At 50.3% G+C, this 15,499-nt stretch overlaps 1 protein-coding gene across 1 annotated transcript in view; it reads left to right on the forward strand.

Moving 5' to 3' along the window:
- Nucleotides 1-8,812: 8,812 nt before the first annotated feature.
- Nucleotides 8,813-15,499, forward strand: part of LOC144799333 (phytanoyl-CoA dioxygenase domain-containing protein 1-like) — a 32,101-nt gene continuing 25,414 nt past the window's right edge. Inside the window, exons 1-3 of the mRNA XM_078670581.1 lie at nucleotides 8,813-8,901; nucleotides 9,276-9,367; nucleotides 14,201-14,340. Coding sequence (XP_078526707.1) covers nucleotides 8,813-8,901; nucleotides 9,276-9,367; nucleotides 14,201-14,340 — 321 coding nt within the window. The remainder of the gene's footprint in view (nucleotides 8,902-9,275; nucleotides 9,368-14,200; nucleotides 14,341-15,499) is intronic.

A 15,499-nucleotide genomic window follows, 5' to 3' on the forward strand; every position in this document is an offset into this window, starting at 1 on the left:
GGTAGGCCCGCCCTCCCATAGGAATGCATGGGGAATGTATGTGTCCATGTTAGTTTCTGATGTGTGGGGAGTGCAGGTTCGAGTTTGGTATGTGCAGGACTCGTGTGATTAAATGCTGTGCGATGATGTGTGCGGCGTTAAGGTGCCTAGTGTGGAAGTGCCACTTCTAGAAGTTGGCATGTCTGTGTAATAAAGGTGAAATGGCTGTCTTGCTTGTGATTGGCTGGAGCTGGCTGGTGTGCCTGGCTCCAGGAGTCAGGATGGTCTGCCCTGGTGGTGAATAGAGAGATTGAGAGCCATATGGGTGGGAGGAGTGCACCTGGGACCTGAATAGGGTTGGGCTTTCCCTACACAATGCTGGCTCTGCCCCCTGTGATGCGACTGATGACCCAAGCCTGTCCTCTGAATGGGGAGAAGGGGCTGAGCACAACAGAGTGCTCCAGAACCAGCTGCATCTGTTTTCCCCCACCCTGCACCTTCAGACAAAGGATTTAAGTGTATAAAAAGGGGCTGTTACCCCATGTAAAAGGTTCTCTTCCTGATCCTACCTTGAGGTGGGCCTGCTGCTGCTGGGCGCCAGGAGGACCGCCACTGGCGACTGCCTCCCTGCCTGGAGGGCCCTGTGAGCTGGCCCCTGGGCACAGCCTTTGCCCCCCACCTCCTACAAGACTATACTGGACCTCCTTTTGCCTATAGCGCCTGGGAGCACTTTGCTTTTCATCCTAGGAGTACTGCTGGGGGCCTGCAGTGCAGAGAGGCTGCCTGGGGATCCCCCCCTTGTTTCTTCATTTCAGAGCGCAGGTGCCCACCCTGCTTCTGCGTTATTTAAAATACACGGGTGCCTACCCCGTATTTTTCCGAGTTTTGAGGCACGGGTGCCACCTCGCTTCCTGTGTATCGAGAGAGACCCCACCTCGCATCTGTGCCACTCGTTGGCATATTTAAAATAGCGGGTGCCTACCCCGCTTGATCTTGCAATTTCTGAGGGTGCCTACCCCTTGGTTGCCCCAAGAAATATCACCGCCGATCGACCCAGGAGTCTCCGGAGCACTGCACTGGCTCCCTGCTGACATCAGAGGTGGGCCGCGCTGCCATTGAATTAGGCGACCCTGAGCCTGGCGGCTTGCCTGGAGGGCCGCGCTAGGATTGGCTGCCTCGCCAGCCTGCACCTCGAGCCGGGGGGAGCTTCCCCCGAGGGGAGGCTGCGCCGCTTGAGACCCGCGGCGGAAACCAAGAGACTGGAGAGCCCCACGGAGTCCGTGAGGCTCTCCCAAGCTCTGCCGCACAGCAGAACTGCCGCAGAAAGGAGCTGGGAAGCCCAGCGGAGACGCCGCCTCCCAACAGCCGTTGAGTGCGGGTGTCTCGGCGGGTCGCTCCTCTGCTAAAGGGTGCATTTGTTTAGAGCCCAAGGGGCCCCACCAACGACAGGGGCATTTTGTTATTTCGAGCCTGAAAGGCTCCAGCATCGAGGGCATTTCTTCTGCTAGTGAAGCGGCACCAGTAGGCAGTGGGCCGCTCCCCACTTCAATCTCAGTCCAACTTTGGGGGCTGCATTTTAGTTCCAGAGCCCACGAGGCTCCAGGGTGGCCTTTTCTATCACGAGTCCCCCGAGCGGGACTCCAACGTGTGGGGGCATTTGTATTTCGAGCCCACGAGGCACCAGCACGCAGTATAGCTATTCAGCGCCCACGTGGCTCCCACGTTGTTTTGGTCGCTACTGTTTATTTTGAGAGCCGCAGAAGAGAGCCAGGAGGCACGCTGGTGCCAGGCTCAGTTCTCCAGCTGCCTAGCACTTAGTGGGCAGCTGCTTCGTTTAGGCCCTAAGGAACCCTTGGGCATTATTCTTTGGCTGCGTGCGCAGCCAGCCCAGACATTCTGGACATTGGGCCTGTGAGCCCCTGAGAGGCCAAGTTGGCCTGGGGTCAGGTATGTAATTTTCAGCGCAAATGTGATGGCCTACCTAATGTGATTTCTGCATCATATGCAATGCCTTTTGCCTATACCTCTACATGTGTTTTTCCTGCCTAGGAGGTTGTTTTACCTAGTTTAGTTATACTAGTGAGGTTGTGTCCCTGCGTGATATATGCCTAAGGTGGTTAGGGTCGCGTAGTGTGTACCTACCATTTACCAGTAGTTACTGGTTGTGTTTTACAAGTGCTATTTTATGTTACAATTATCCTATGTTCTAAGTGCTAATTTCTACTAAGTGCTATTCCTGACAGTGGTCCACGTGGCCCTGTCCCATGTATATAATTCCCTGTAAATACTGCCCAGTGCCAGTTGGCACAGTGTACCTGTGTGATTATTATCTAATGTGTTTATGGTAATACAAAGGCTATTTTTATATATAATCTTGTGTGGAGTTCCTTTTGTGGGGGGCCTGGGATGTTGTTGTTGGTGGGGGCGTGCGCAAATACTTCACTTACATTGCCTCCGGGATCAGCCTTGCTGCTCGTGTCATGTTGCTAAGGGGGTGAGCAGGGGTTATCTTTGGAGTGTAACTTCCTTGCCCTACTAGAGTGGTGGTTTCTGCCTGACTTTGGCGCAAGCCGCAGCCAACCAAAATCCCATTTCTAACATCGCTCAAGTGGGAGGGGAAAGAGCACGGAACAGGCACCCTTATACCGCTCAGATGAAAGTACGCAAAGACATGCAAATGTTGGTGGAAAGCCAAAGCGGGAGGGAGAAGTTCACGGAAGACGCAAGGCCGCCATTGCTAAAAAAAAAAAAAGGAAGCGCTGGAGTGGGGGAGGAGCGCATTTGAAAATCAAGGTGAACGGCCACCAGTGGCTGCTACGCTGACAAAAAAAATCACGCGGCTGCTATTGTTCACATGTGCCGCCCCAAAAAAATGCTTTATCGATGAGAAGGTGCACGTAGGGCGAGCTGCGCATTTTGTAAATATCACATGCGGCCACCATTGCTATTAACAAGCTTTCGCCATTGCTGTGGCGGGGAGGGGCAGGGGAGCGGCAGCCTTTGAAGCCTGATGCCGAGGCACAGACAAATGGTGGTGTGCTATGAGCACGCGGGGGCGGGGGAGCGGCAGCCTTTGAAGTCTGATGCCGAGGCACAGACAAATGGTGGTGTGTTATGTGGCTGGCGATGGTGTGCACGCGCATAGATCAAGGGTTGGAGGGAACGAGCATATGGGGTGTGAGCGATAACCAAGTAAGAGGGGTAGCAGGAAGTGAGGCCGAGCGCGCGCTGGCGAAAGCAGTCTGCTGCTTTTAAGTCGATGCCAGATGCCAGCTTCGTGCTTGAATGCCTCACATGCACTGGCCATAAACCGCATTCCAAAGGTCTTTGGCAGACTTTACTTTTCCCCTTACTATAATCTCGCCAGCAATGAGCAAGCGCATTGGCTCAGCGAGACCTAAAAACTGCCGGTGCTCAGCACCGATCAGACCCGGCCCACTTACAGCCCTGGCCACAGCTTGTTTTGTATTTGCAGCGCGCTATGCGCGCTTTCACTTTTAGATGGCCATCTTGTTAGGTTTCGCACGTGGCGATTCCAGCACGAAAGCGATGTCTGGCCTGCAAGACCTATAGTCTCCGGCTCTGCTTCCCAGGAGACAGGAGATGGGCACGCGCATCCGGAATCGGATCAGTTTGCACGCAGACAGCATGCCGGAAACACAGGCGCACACACATAGATACGTGCACACACACAGACACACGCGCACACACACAGACACACGCGTGCACACACACACACACACACACACACGCGCGCACACACATACACATGCGCACACACAACCTCCCCCCCACTCACTGGGCTCTTTCCGCTACAGGCTCCGTCACTCCGCCGCATCAGCGTACCACGCTGGTTGTCCCTCTCTCCCTCGTCAGCGGGTCAGTGTCGGCAGCAAGCGGGGCTCTCCACGAGCACGAGAGCCCCGCTAGCTCACACGCTCACTTCCGGCTGGCTTCACGGGCACAGGAGCGCAGGGTAGGCTCCCGTCTGCTTGCTGTCTTTTTGCGGCCCTGCCCCCGTCCCAACACAGCTTGCCTGGCTTCCTGTCCAAGCCGGGCTGCGGCGGTGACTTTCTCAATACGTGACTTGTGTTTCTAGCGGCTGGTGTAGTGTTGTCCCAACTGCCGGTCCACGCGTCACTCTTGTTGTATATTCTTTTACGAGTAGTTGCTTTTATGGCAGCATGCCCAGGCGGTATCCGTTGCTTTGTTTCTCATTGCACCTTATGCAAAAAGAAGGGGTCCGGAGGGTTGGATACACGCAACCTTGTGTGGAACTCTTGGGAACTCACTTGTACAGACTGGCTTCTGATTAAAACCGGGACCATGGAGTAATGTGCGTGTTTTCATTGTGAAATGAAATTGAAGTTGCCAGGCCAAATCTGACTTAGGTCTTTTGATATTCGGACCTTTCTGTAATAATTGCGTCCCCGTTACTCATAATGCACCCATCAGACTTCTAACGGATGCAAGTTACTCCTAAAGATATATGTAGTGACACTTTTATTTTACCATCGACACAAAACAACTTTCGTGGCTCTAAAGCACCCAACAACTTCATGGTGTTTCTTCCCTTGAAGGCGAAGCTTCGAGTGACAGTGCTCCCATACAATCTGTCTTGCATTTGTGAAAGTTTGAGCTATTTGCGTTGTAAATTAAATTGTTTTTGACTTGTTTTTTGCTTGTAGTGGAGTGGATGTATGTTGTTTGCTATTTGTAAAAGTACTGTATACTGATGCATGGAGTACCAACTTTGAGCTATTGGCATTGTAAATGACAATGCCTTTTATTAATTAATTTACAACCTGCAATCGGTGCATAAACACGCACTTTGAACGTATAGTCCTTGCTTACGATGAGCAAGGCTGGCAGTAAAAGAGACTGCCTGCCTTGCTTCTCATAAGCATGGACTATAAGTACAAAGTGCTTGTTTACACACCGATGCAGATGAATAAAAGGCATTGTCATTTACAATGCCAATAGCTCAAACTTTAATAATGCGAGATCTATTGCATTGTAAATGCTTGTTTTTGGCAGGCATGGGTAGACTCAATGATTTACCCAGAATCACGGGATGCCGCCGCCGAGGCTCAAACCCAGTTCCCCAGCTCCAACGACGGCAGCTTTAGCCACAAGGCCATATCCTCTCCCTATTGCATTTTCAATGCTTGTTTTTTCATGGCAACAGCAGTCCCTTTCCGATTGCTACTGGCTTATGGTATAGAGTCGTAACAGTAACACCCCCGCCCCGCAGCAGCATTTTGCACGCCTTTCATCGGAAACATCTCCTTAAAAAGAAAGCAGGGGCCACTCGATCGATCACCCAGATCAGCCTCTTCAGGACTGACGTCACGGCATCAATAGCGTGTTATACCAGATCCATGTTACAACCAATAAAAAGCAAGAAGCGCCCTCTGCAGGGGGTTTGGGGTGTGGAGTGAGAACCTTTCTTAAACAAGTTTGGAGGGAATACGTCCCAAGGCAGCCTTGGGGTTTCCACTGTACCCCAGAGAGGTAGTGTCACTTCCCTGCAGGTGTGAACCGCCCCACACTGCAGCAGCCACGGGGAAGTCCCACTCGCCACTGTGGCCAGGGCACCCCGGGGCTCTATTCTGTTTCTGGAGGGACCCCTCCCCTGTTCATAGCAGGCAGAGGTGGCTAATTGTTTAACTCTTGCGATCACAATGGACATTTAACAGCAGGAAACAACACCCAGCCTTGAACCCGGACAGTGGCGAGTGCCCCGAGGCGGTTCACAGCACATCTGTCTCGAGCAATGAATGCCTCGACTCTGCCCCCCCCTGGGCCAGGCCTTACTGGCTCTGGGGTCAAGTTTACAGCCCCCACTGGCTGGGGAGATGCGTATCTCGAGTTCCTCCATCGGTTGAAGGGTTACTTGATGGAAGCTGTGTTCCTGTTCTTGGAATGTTTGTGTATTTATGACAAGGATGAGGCGTAACGGCCAGAGTTGCCGACTACGGAGCTGGGGAACCAGGCTCGAGTCTCGGCGTTGGCTCGGCATCCTGTGATTCTGGGCAAATCACTGAACCTCACTGTGCCTACCAAAAATGAATGCGTCCTCCAGTAAGGTATCTGGTGCTCATGGAAAAGGCTCCAATAATCTGCATTATGTTGGTTGCATCTTGTGTATGGTGGCTGTATCAAGAGTATAATTGCTGTATCTGATTTATGTTGCTTGAATCTTGTGTATGGTGGCTGTGTCAAGAGCATCATTGCTGTATCTGTTTATGTTGCTTGTATCTTGTGTATGGTGGCTGTATCAAGAGTATAATTGCTGTATCTGATTTATGTTGCTTGAATCTTGTGTATGGTGGCTGTATCAAGAGCATCATTGCTGTATCTGTTTATGTTGCTTGTATCTTGTGTATGGTGGCTGTATCAAGAGTATAATTGCTATATCTGATTTATGTTGGTTGTATCTTGTGTATGGTGGCTGTATCTGCATTATGTTGGTTGTATCTTGTGTATGGTGGCTGTATCAAGAGTATAATTGCTGTATCTGATTTATGTTGCTTGTATCTGCATTATGTTGGTTGTATCTTGTGTATGGTGGCTGTATCAAGGGTATGATGGCTGTATCTGGTATGTAAAGGCTGTATCAAGTGTAAGGTGGCTGTATCTGATTTATGTTGCTTGTTTCTTGTGTATGGTGGCTGTATCAAGAGTATCATTGCTGTATCTGCTTTATGTTGCTTGTATCTTGTGTATGGTGGCTGTATCGAGAGTATAATTGCTGTATCTGATTTATGTTGCTTGTATCTTGTGTATGGTGGCTGTATCAAGAGTATCATTGCTGTATCTGTTTATGTTGCTTGTATCTTGTGTATGGTGGCTGTATCAAGAGTATCATTGCTGTATCTGTTTATGTTGCTTGTATCTTGTGTATGGTGGCTGTATCAAGTGTATAATTGCTGTATCTGATTTATGTTGCTTGTATCTTGTGTCTGGTGGCTGTATCTGATTTATGTTGCTTGTATCTTGTGTATGGTGGCTGTGTCAAGAGTATACTTGCTGTATCTGATTTATGTTGCTTGTATCTTGTGTCTGGTGGCTGTATTTGCTTTATGTTGCTTGTATCGTGTGTATGGTAGCTGTATCTGCTTTATGTTGCTTGTATCTTGTGTATGGTGGCTGTATCTGCTTTATGTTGCTTGTATCTTGTGTATGGTGGCTGTATCTGCTTTATGTTGCTTGTATCTTGTGTATGGTGGTTGTATCTGCTTTATGTTGCTTGTATCTTGTGTATGGTGGCTGTATCAAGAGTATAATTGCTGCGTCTGATGTATGTTGCTTGTATCTTGTGCCTGATGGCTGTATCTGCTTTATGTTGCTTGTATCTTGTGTATGGTGGCTGTGTCAAGAGTATAATTGCTGTATCTGCTTTATGTTGCTTGTATCTTGTGTCTGGTGGCTGTATCTGATTTATGTTGCTTGTATCTTGTGTCTGGTGGCTGTATCTGCTTTATGTTGCTTGTATCTTGTGTATGGTGGCTGTATCTACATTATGTTGCTTGTATCTTGTGTATGGTGGCTGTAACGAGGAGAAATATCTTTATTTCTGCTTGTTTTTAGGTTTCCATGTCTGCTGCATTCTGCAGCACACCTAGAAAGAGGAAAATGCCTCCATGGATTGTTTATATGCTTAAAGGTGTCCCTTCCTGCACTAAAACAATCCTGCCTGTAACACAGGCAGTGTTGCACCATGGTGCAAGGGTGCCAGCATTGGCACTAGGCTTCAGAAACGGTGCCAGCGCAGGGAGAAAGGAAAACAATGCACCGTATTGGATAAATGCGGCACGTTCCTGCCCTTTTCCAGTGGCGCAGGGCAGCGCAGGAATGTTTTTTGCTGCGCTGCTCGGTGCCACCATTCCCATATATAAGCCCCTCGGTTTAGAGGCCTCTCGGTGTAGAGACTAACCTCCCCCTCCTTGTGTCCCCTGCAGGCTGGGTCTAAACTGGGGTGGCAAGGTGAGCAAAAGAACGATGGATTGAACCCAGACCTCTTGACTGGGGGTGAATGTTTGATTTGCTTTGCATTCCGTCCATCATCTGTGTGTCTTTTGCTTTCTCACCCTGCAGGGAAGGAGCACGCCCAGTACAGCCTGCACAACGCCCACCTGCGCCTGCCGTGGGTGCGGGGCCTTGCCACCCACCCGCACACCCTCCAGGCCATCACCGCCGTGCTGGGGCCCCACGTGGTCCTGCTGGACTCCAGATTCATCTGTAAATACCCGGCCTCCGACGTGCCCCACCGAGGGAACAGCGCCCCCTACGTGGCCTGGCACCAGGACATCAAGTAAGTCAGACTGCGGGGTGCAGGCTCCAGGGTGGGGGAGGGGAGGGCTCAGCAGGGGTGATGTGTCTGTTTGTACTTCAAGGGTAAGGCCAAAGGATGGCATTCCTGCCCCCTGAGCCTGGTGAGGTCTGATTAACAGGCTACCTGGTGGGCACCATGTGGTGTTTAATACACAGGGCGGTGCAGGGGGCACACACAGCGTAGATTACAGCATCTTTCATCTAGGCAGTTCATGAGGGCATAGGGCTGACTGCACTACCAGACACATATCACCCTGTGTCATCCTGTGCCCTGATGTGCCATCATGTGGCTTATTATGCCCTCATGCACCATTCTGTGTCATCTTCTGCCATCCTGTCCCTTCATGAGTTATCCTATGCCCTTTGTATGCCATAATGTGCTATCCTGTGCCCTCATGTGTCACCCTCTGCCCTAATGTGCTATCGTGTGTCCTCTTGTGCCATTCTGTGCCATCATATGCCATCCTGTGCCCTCATGTGTCAAAATGTCGCATCCATGCCTGATGTGCCATCCGGTGTCATGAATAGCCATCCTGTACCCTCATATGCCATCCTGTGCCCTAATGTGCCATACTGTGCTCTCATGTATTATCCTGTACCATCATGTTCCATCCTGTGCCCTCATGTACCATCCTGTACCCTCATGTGCTATCCTGTGCCCTCATGTGCCATACTGTGCTCTCATGGGTTATTCTATATCATCATGTGCCATCCTATACATCTATGTGCCATCCTGTGCCCGTTTGTGCCACCCTGAGCCCTCATGTGTCATCCTGAGCCCTCATGTGCTATGATGTGCCCTCATGTGCCATCCTGTGCCCTCATGTGCCATCCTATGCCCTCATGTGCCATCCTGTGCCATCATGTGCCATCCTGTGCCCTCATGTGCTATCCTGTGCCCTCATGCCCCGGGGTTTGTGGATGTTTGGCTGACAGCGTCCTCCTCCTTTTACTTCCAGGTATTGGGGCTTCGAGGGGGGCCCGGTGGCCTCAGTGTGGCTTGCCCTGGATGACGTAGACGCAGAGAATGGTGTCCTGCAGGTTATTCCAGGTATGGATAAACTCCGATAGTCAATGCATGCATCACAACAGCCTGGAGCTTTAACACTGATTGGCTGAGAATGGGGGATGGGCTAATACTCTACTGGTGAGCCCCAATGTAATCACATAGGAATCTAGGACAGGGCTCCACAGCATGGGAGATAGATAGGGCATCTCTTTACCTTGAGCTCCAGTGTCGTGACAGAGGGATCTGGGACAGGACTATACAGCAGGGGAGGAAGGCCATCTGTTAAGCAAGGAGCCTCAATGTCATGACATAGGGATGTGGGAGAGAGTTATCTAGAAGGGAAGATAATGCACCTCTTTGCCAGAGAGTCCCATTGTCATGACATGGGGATGTGGGAGAGAGTTATATAGAATGGAAGATGCTGCATCCATTTACAATGAGCCCCAGTGTCGTGACATAGGGATCTAGAACAGGGCTATAGAGCAGGGGAGAAAGGCCATCTGTTAACCAGGGAGCCTCGTTGTCATGACTTAGGGATGTGGGAGAGAGTTATATAGAATGGAAGATGCTGCATCCATTTACAATAAGCCCCAGTGTCGTGACATAGGGATCTAGAACATTGCTATACAGCATGGGAGGTAGGCCATCTGTTAACCAGGGAGCCTCAATGTCGTGACATAGGGATGTGGGAGAGAGTTATCTAGAGTGGAAGACACAGTGCACCCCTTTACAATGAGCTGCAGTGTCGGGACATAGGGAGGTGGGACATGACTGTACAGCAGGGGTGGCCATCTGTTAACCAAGGAGCCTCAATGTCGTGACACAGGGATGTGGGAGAGAGTTATACAGAATGGAAGATAATGCACCTCTTTTCCAGAGAGTCCCGTTGTCATGACATAGGGATGTGGGAGAGAGTTATCTAGAAGGGAAGATAATGCACCTCTTTGCCAGAGAGTCCCTTTGTCATGACATAGGGATGTGGGAGAGAGTTATACAGAATGGAAGATGCTGCATCCATTTACAGTGAACCCCAGTGTCGTGACAGAGGGATCTAGAACATTGCTATACAGCAGGGGAGCCCATCTGTTAACCAGGGAGCCTCAATGTCGTGACATAGAGATGTGGGAGAGAGTTATACAGAACGGAAGACGGTGCATTCATTCACAATGAGTCAGAGTCCAGGCAAGCAGGGGGTGCAGCAGGCTAATATTGTTGAAGCCCTTGTGCCTTGAGTCAGTGGTGTTGACAAATTGTCTACTTCTCTATCGGAGTCCACTGCTGTCCTGACACAGGGATGTTGTCCTAGTACAGAAAGTCTGGAGATAGAACGTGTGCTCCACACAGGTCCTGGCGCCCTCAGCACCATGTGGGTCACAACTATATCTCTGGATGGAGCAAGTCCAAGCTGCTATGTACGAGCGCCCCTGTGTGATCAGGGGGATCCGTGTCAGGGTAGGATTGGTAAGGGGGCACTCGGGCAATGGGCGATGGGCTGGTATCTGAGTTGCAGCTGTGGGCCGCTTTTTTGGGCAGCATGGTGGCCGATATGGGCTGTCTGTGCTGCTCCGCCCAGTGGGGGCCTGAGCAGCCTTTGCGGAGGCAGATGGACCTCTGTTACCCCCCTTTTACCAAGGGGGCGGAGGTATCATTCCCAGGGCCCGATTCACAGAACTAACTTAAGACAAAATCCAAAACTTACTACTTATGGTATTCACAGAAATTAGGATTTTGTCTTAAGTTTGTCTTAAGACAGACTTAAGACAGACTTAAGTTAGGATTCTGTCTTAAGTCTGTCTTAAGACTGTCTTAAGACAAACTTAAGACAAAATTCTAACTTCTGTGAATACCAAAAGTAGTAAGTTTAGGATTTTGTCTTAAGTTAGTTCTGTGAATCGGCCCCCCAGTCTCTGGCTGGCCCCGCCCATTAATGTATGCAGATTGTGCAGGGGCAGGGGGGCTGAGCAGAGGTGGCCTCACTTATATTCAGGTGTGGGTCACCAGTGTAAACTAATCCAGCAACACAGAGTCCTAGCAACATTCACATTTTTTACATCTTAGTCAAGTTAAGATAAAACACACCTCTCTTATAGAAATCACCCAACTTCTTTTTATAACACTTAAAACACTGAAGCAATGTTTTAAAAAAAGACGGGGCAGATTTACAAGCCAATTGCGTCACATTTACGCCGCTGTTGCGTCTCTTCTGTGACACAGCGGCGGCGTAAACCATGCGCCACATTGCGCCTTATTTACAACCTGACGCATCTAGGGAGATGCCTCACGTTGTAAAGCCCTGCACCACATTAAACCTGCGTCAGGTTTAATTTATGCTGGGTGGGCGTTCCGTCGGAAAAAGCCTCCTAAAAGTGACGCTGTGAAATCTACAAGATTTCACTGAGTCATATTTCAGAGGCTGCTGCGACGAAACCTTACGCCTGCTTGAAACAGGCGTAAGGAGTGGTGCAGCACGTTAGGTATGGGCGGTCCCTGAACAATGCTGGAGTTGCGTCGCGCCTGCGACATGACTCCAGCCATGCACCGACCTTACACCATTAGATGCGACACGCATTTGTCTATCCCTGCGCCACGGTGTGCCGCATTGTAAATGCACAAAATATGAAGGTGAGCAACCCAATATACCCTTGCGGGCTCGGGCAATACTTGTTATAAGAAAAAAGGCCAGCAAGGGATTTTGTTCTATTATTATTTATCAGCGTAGTTGGGGCCTGTTATGAAAATCAGGATTCCTAAAACTGTTCTTAATCAGTAGCTGTAGTGAATCGTTAACTTTAGGCAAAGAGTCACATAATATCTATAAATACAGTGTTACCACACTAACACAGTAAATAAATGTGAAGACCAGGATTTTATATTGTCTGAAGATTATTATTTGTTTTCAAGACAAAGAATCTTTTTATAAAAAAGAAGAAAACATTATTATAAAATAGGGTACATACAAAAGTATTAATTAGATATTCAAGGTATAGGTTATTTCCTCCTTTGATATATCTAAGAAAGAGTCCAGACTGCTAAACACAAGATAACACAATGATTTCAACTAAAAATCATTGTAAATGCGACGCATCCTTGGTGGCGCAAGGATAGAATTGCGTGTCGCATCGTTACTGGCGCATCCCTGCTAATCTGCAGGGATGCGCCAGTCCTTGTAAATCTTCCCCGCAATCCGCAAATGTGGGGCACTTTTTTCAGGGTGCCCGGGCCAACTTTTTTCAAAGCCAATCAAACCCTGACCCATGCTTTACTGTACAGCTGGAGCGGGGGACACGAGGTCCTAACAGAGGGACGCTGCTTATGGTTCCACAGGCAGAGATGTCTTTGCCTGTAAACACGGGCACCACTGCCTTGAAAGAGTGATATTGGACAGGGTTGGTCAGACAGGGCTCTAGTATGACCCTACAATCTTCACCCAGATTAGTGTCAGAGGCTATACTCCTGGGGGCTGGTGAGGCCTCGATGAAAGATCCCCGGGGTCCTCGCGGGGGGTTCTAGTGTTCAGAGATGGCTCTCTCTTTATTTTGAAGCCGCAATCCTCTGTTAGATGAAAAACATTCTTTATTATTATTATTGTTATTATATTTAAGTTTGTAGAGCTCTCAGCTACCCGGAGGTTTCCCGGCGCTACTGCGGCTTTACCGCGCGTCTTTTCCATGCAAGCCTTTGCCACGCTTCCTTTACCATGCAAATGCCTTTACCACGCGTCTTTTCCATGCATGCCTTTACCACGCTCCCTTTACCACGCAAATGCCTTTACCACGCGTCTTTTCCATGCATGCCTTTACCACGCTTCCTTTACCACGCAGTCTTTTCCATGCATGCCCTTACCATGCAGATGCCTTTACCACGCGTCTTTTCCATGCAGATGCCTTTACCACGCAGTCTTTTCCACGCATGCCTTTACCGCGCTTCCTTTACCAGGCAGATGCCTTTACCACGCGTCTTTTCCATGCAGATGCCTTTACCACGCGTCTTTTCCATGCAGATGCCTTTACCACGCAGTCTTTTCCATGCATGCCTTTACCGCGCTTCCTTTACCACACAGATGCCTTTACCACGCAGTCTTTTCCATGCATGCCTTTACCGCGCTTCCTTTACCAGGCAGATGCCTTTACCACACAGTCTTTTCCACGCATCCTTTACCACGCAGATGCCTTTACCACGCGTCTTTTCCACACAGATGCCTTTACCACACGTCTTTTCCATGCATGCCATTACCATGCAGATGACTTTACCACGCAGTCTTTTCCACGCATCCTTTACCACGCTTCCTTTACCACCCAGATGCCTTTACCACACAGTCTTTTCCACGCATGCCTTTACCGCGCTTCCTTTACCACCCAGATGCCTTTACCACGCGTCTTTTCCACACAGATGCCTTTACCACGCGTCTTTTCCATGCATGCCATTACCATGCAGATGACTTTACCACGCAGTCTTTTCCACGCATCCTTTACCACGCTTCCTTTACCACCCAGATGCCTTTACCACACAGTCTTTTCCACGCATGCCTTTACCGCGCTTCCTTTACCACCCAGATGCCTTTACCATGCAGTCTTTTCCACGCATGCCTTTACCGCGCTTCCTTTACCACCCAGATGCCTTTACCACACAGTCTTTTCCACACAGTCTTTTCCACGCATCCTTTACCACGCAGATGCCTTTACCACACAGTCTTTTCCACGCATCCTTTACCACGCAGATGCCTTTTCCACGCATGATAATTAAAGGTAAATGTGTGTATAATTATTGTGGGTGTGGCCCGTGCTGACACCTCATTTTAGTCAGAGGCGGGGACTGCATGAGTACCCAGGCCAGAAATCAGTGCCCCCCTAACTCCAATCCCCCTTTCTTTTGCAGGAAGTCACAATCAAGGTGTCCTGGAGCACCGCACAGCAATGACCCCTGGGAACATGCTGTCCACCAATCAGGAGATTCCGCGGCACCTGGTGGATGCAGAGAAGGCGGTGGAGTGTCCTCTTCAGGCTGGGCAGATGTCGGTGAGTTCACAGCGCTCTGTCGTTTCCTGGACAGGCAAACAAGCAAGGGGTTACTGCAACGTTACGAAGTAACATGAAAAGCCATGATACTCGAGCCCGGTGCATTGTGGGTGTCAGGCAGACCAGTGATTCCTCCACTTATAAATGAGGCAGCCGGGAAGTGGGCGGGGCCAAGACATCCATCAATTATGGCACCGCCCTTCCCATAATGAGCCTTTTGTCTCCATTACTGTGTACTCACAACCTCCCTTAAAAGTGCCCCAGAACTGTGTACTTACAGCCCCCCTTAAAGGAGCCCCAGAACTGTGTACTCACTACCCCCCCTTAAAGGTGCCCCAGAACTGTCTACTCACTACCCCCCCCCTTAAGGGTGCCCATGTACTGTGTACTCACTAGCCCCCTTAAGGGTGCCCATGTACTGTACCTCCCTGTACTTACAGCTTCCTTTGAGGGCGCGCCAGCACTGTTTTCTCACAGCTCCCCATGACAGTGCACCAACCTGTGTACTCACAGCTTTCTTTGAGGGTGCGTCAACTCTCTGTACTCTGTACTCACAGCTCCCCCGGGTGCACCCACACTGTGTACTCAGAGCTCCCCCTGGCCATGCACCAGCACTGTGTACTCGCAGCTTACCCTAGAGGTGCACCCACACAGTGTACTCACAGCTCCTCGTTTGAGTGCACCAGCACTGTGTACTCACAGCTCCTCGTTTGAGTGCACCAGCACTGTGTACTCACAGCTCCTCGTTTGGGTGCACCAGAACTGTGTACTCACAGCTTCATTTGAGGGTATGTCAGCACTGTGAACTCACAGCTTACCCTAGAGGTGCACCCACACGGTGTACTCAAAGCTCCCCACAGGGGTGCACCAACCTGTGTACTCACAGCTTCCTTTGATGGTGCGTCAACTCTGTGTACTCTGGGGCGGAGCCAGGTCGGCGACCAAGATGGTCGACCTGGCTCCCTGCTCCGTCGACCTTCTCCCCCTACTGTGGGTTCCGGTCGTCGAGGCGGCGCTGCCGACACTTTCTTGGATGACGGAAGGGGACCCGACCCGCTGAGAGTGACCTCGGAGGCTCTCCGAGCTCAGACGACGGAGATATGCCCCCCCGGCCGGGGTGGCCTGCGCGAGTCCCGCAGCCTGGTCCTCGCGTGCTGTT

Source organism: Lissotriton helveticus, chromosome 12 (genome assembly GCF_964261635.1).
Source record: "Lissotriton helveticus chromosome 12, aLisHel1.1, whole genome shotgun sequence".
In the NCBI taxonomy this organism is placed as follows: domain Eukaryota; kingdom Metazoa; phylum Chordata; class Amphibia; order Caudata; family Salamandridae; genus Lissotriton; species Lissotriton helveticus.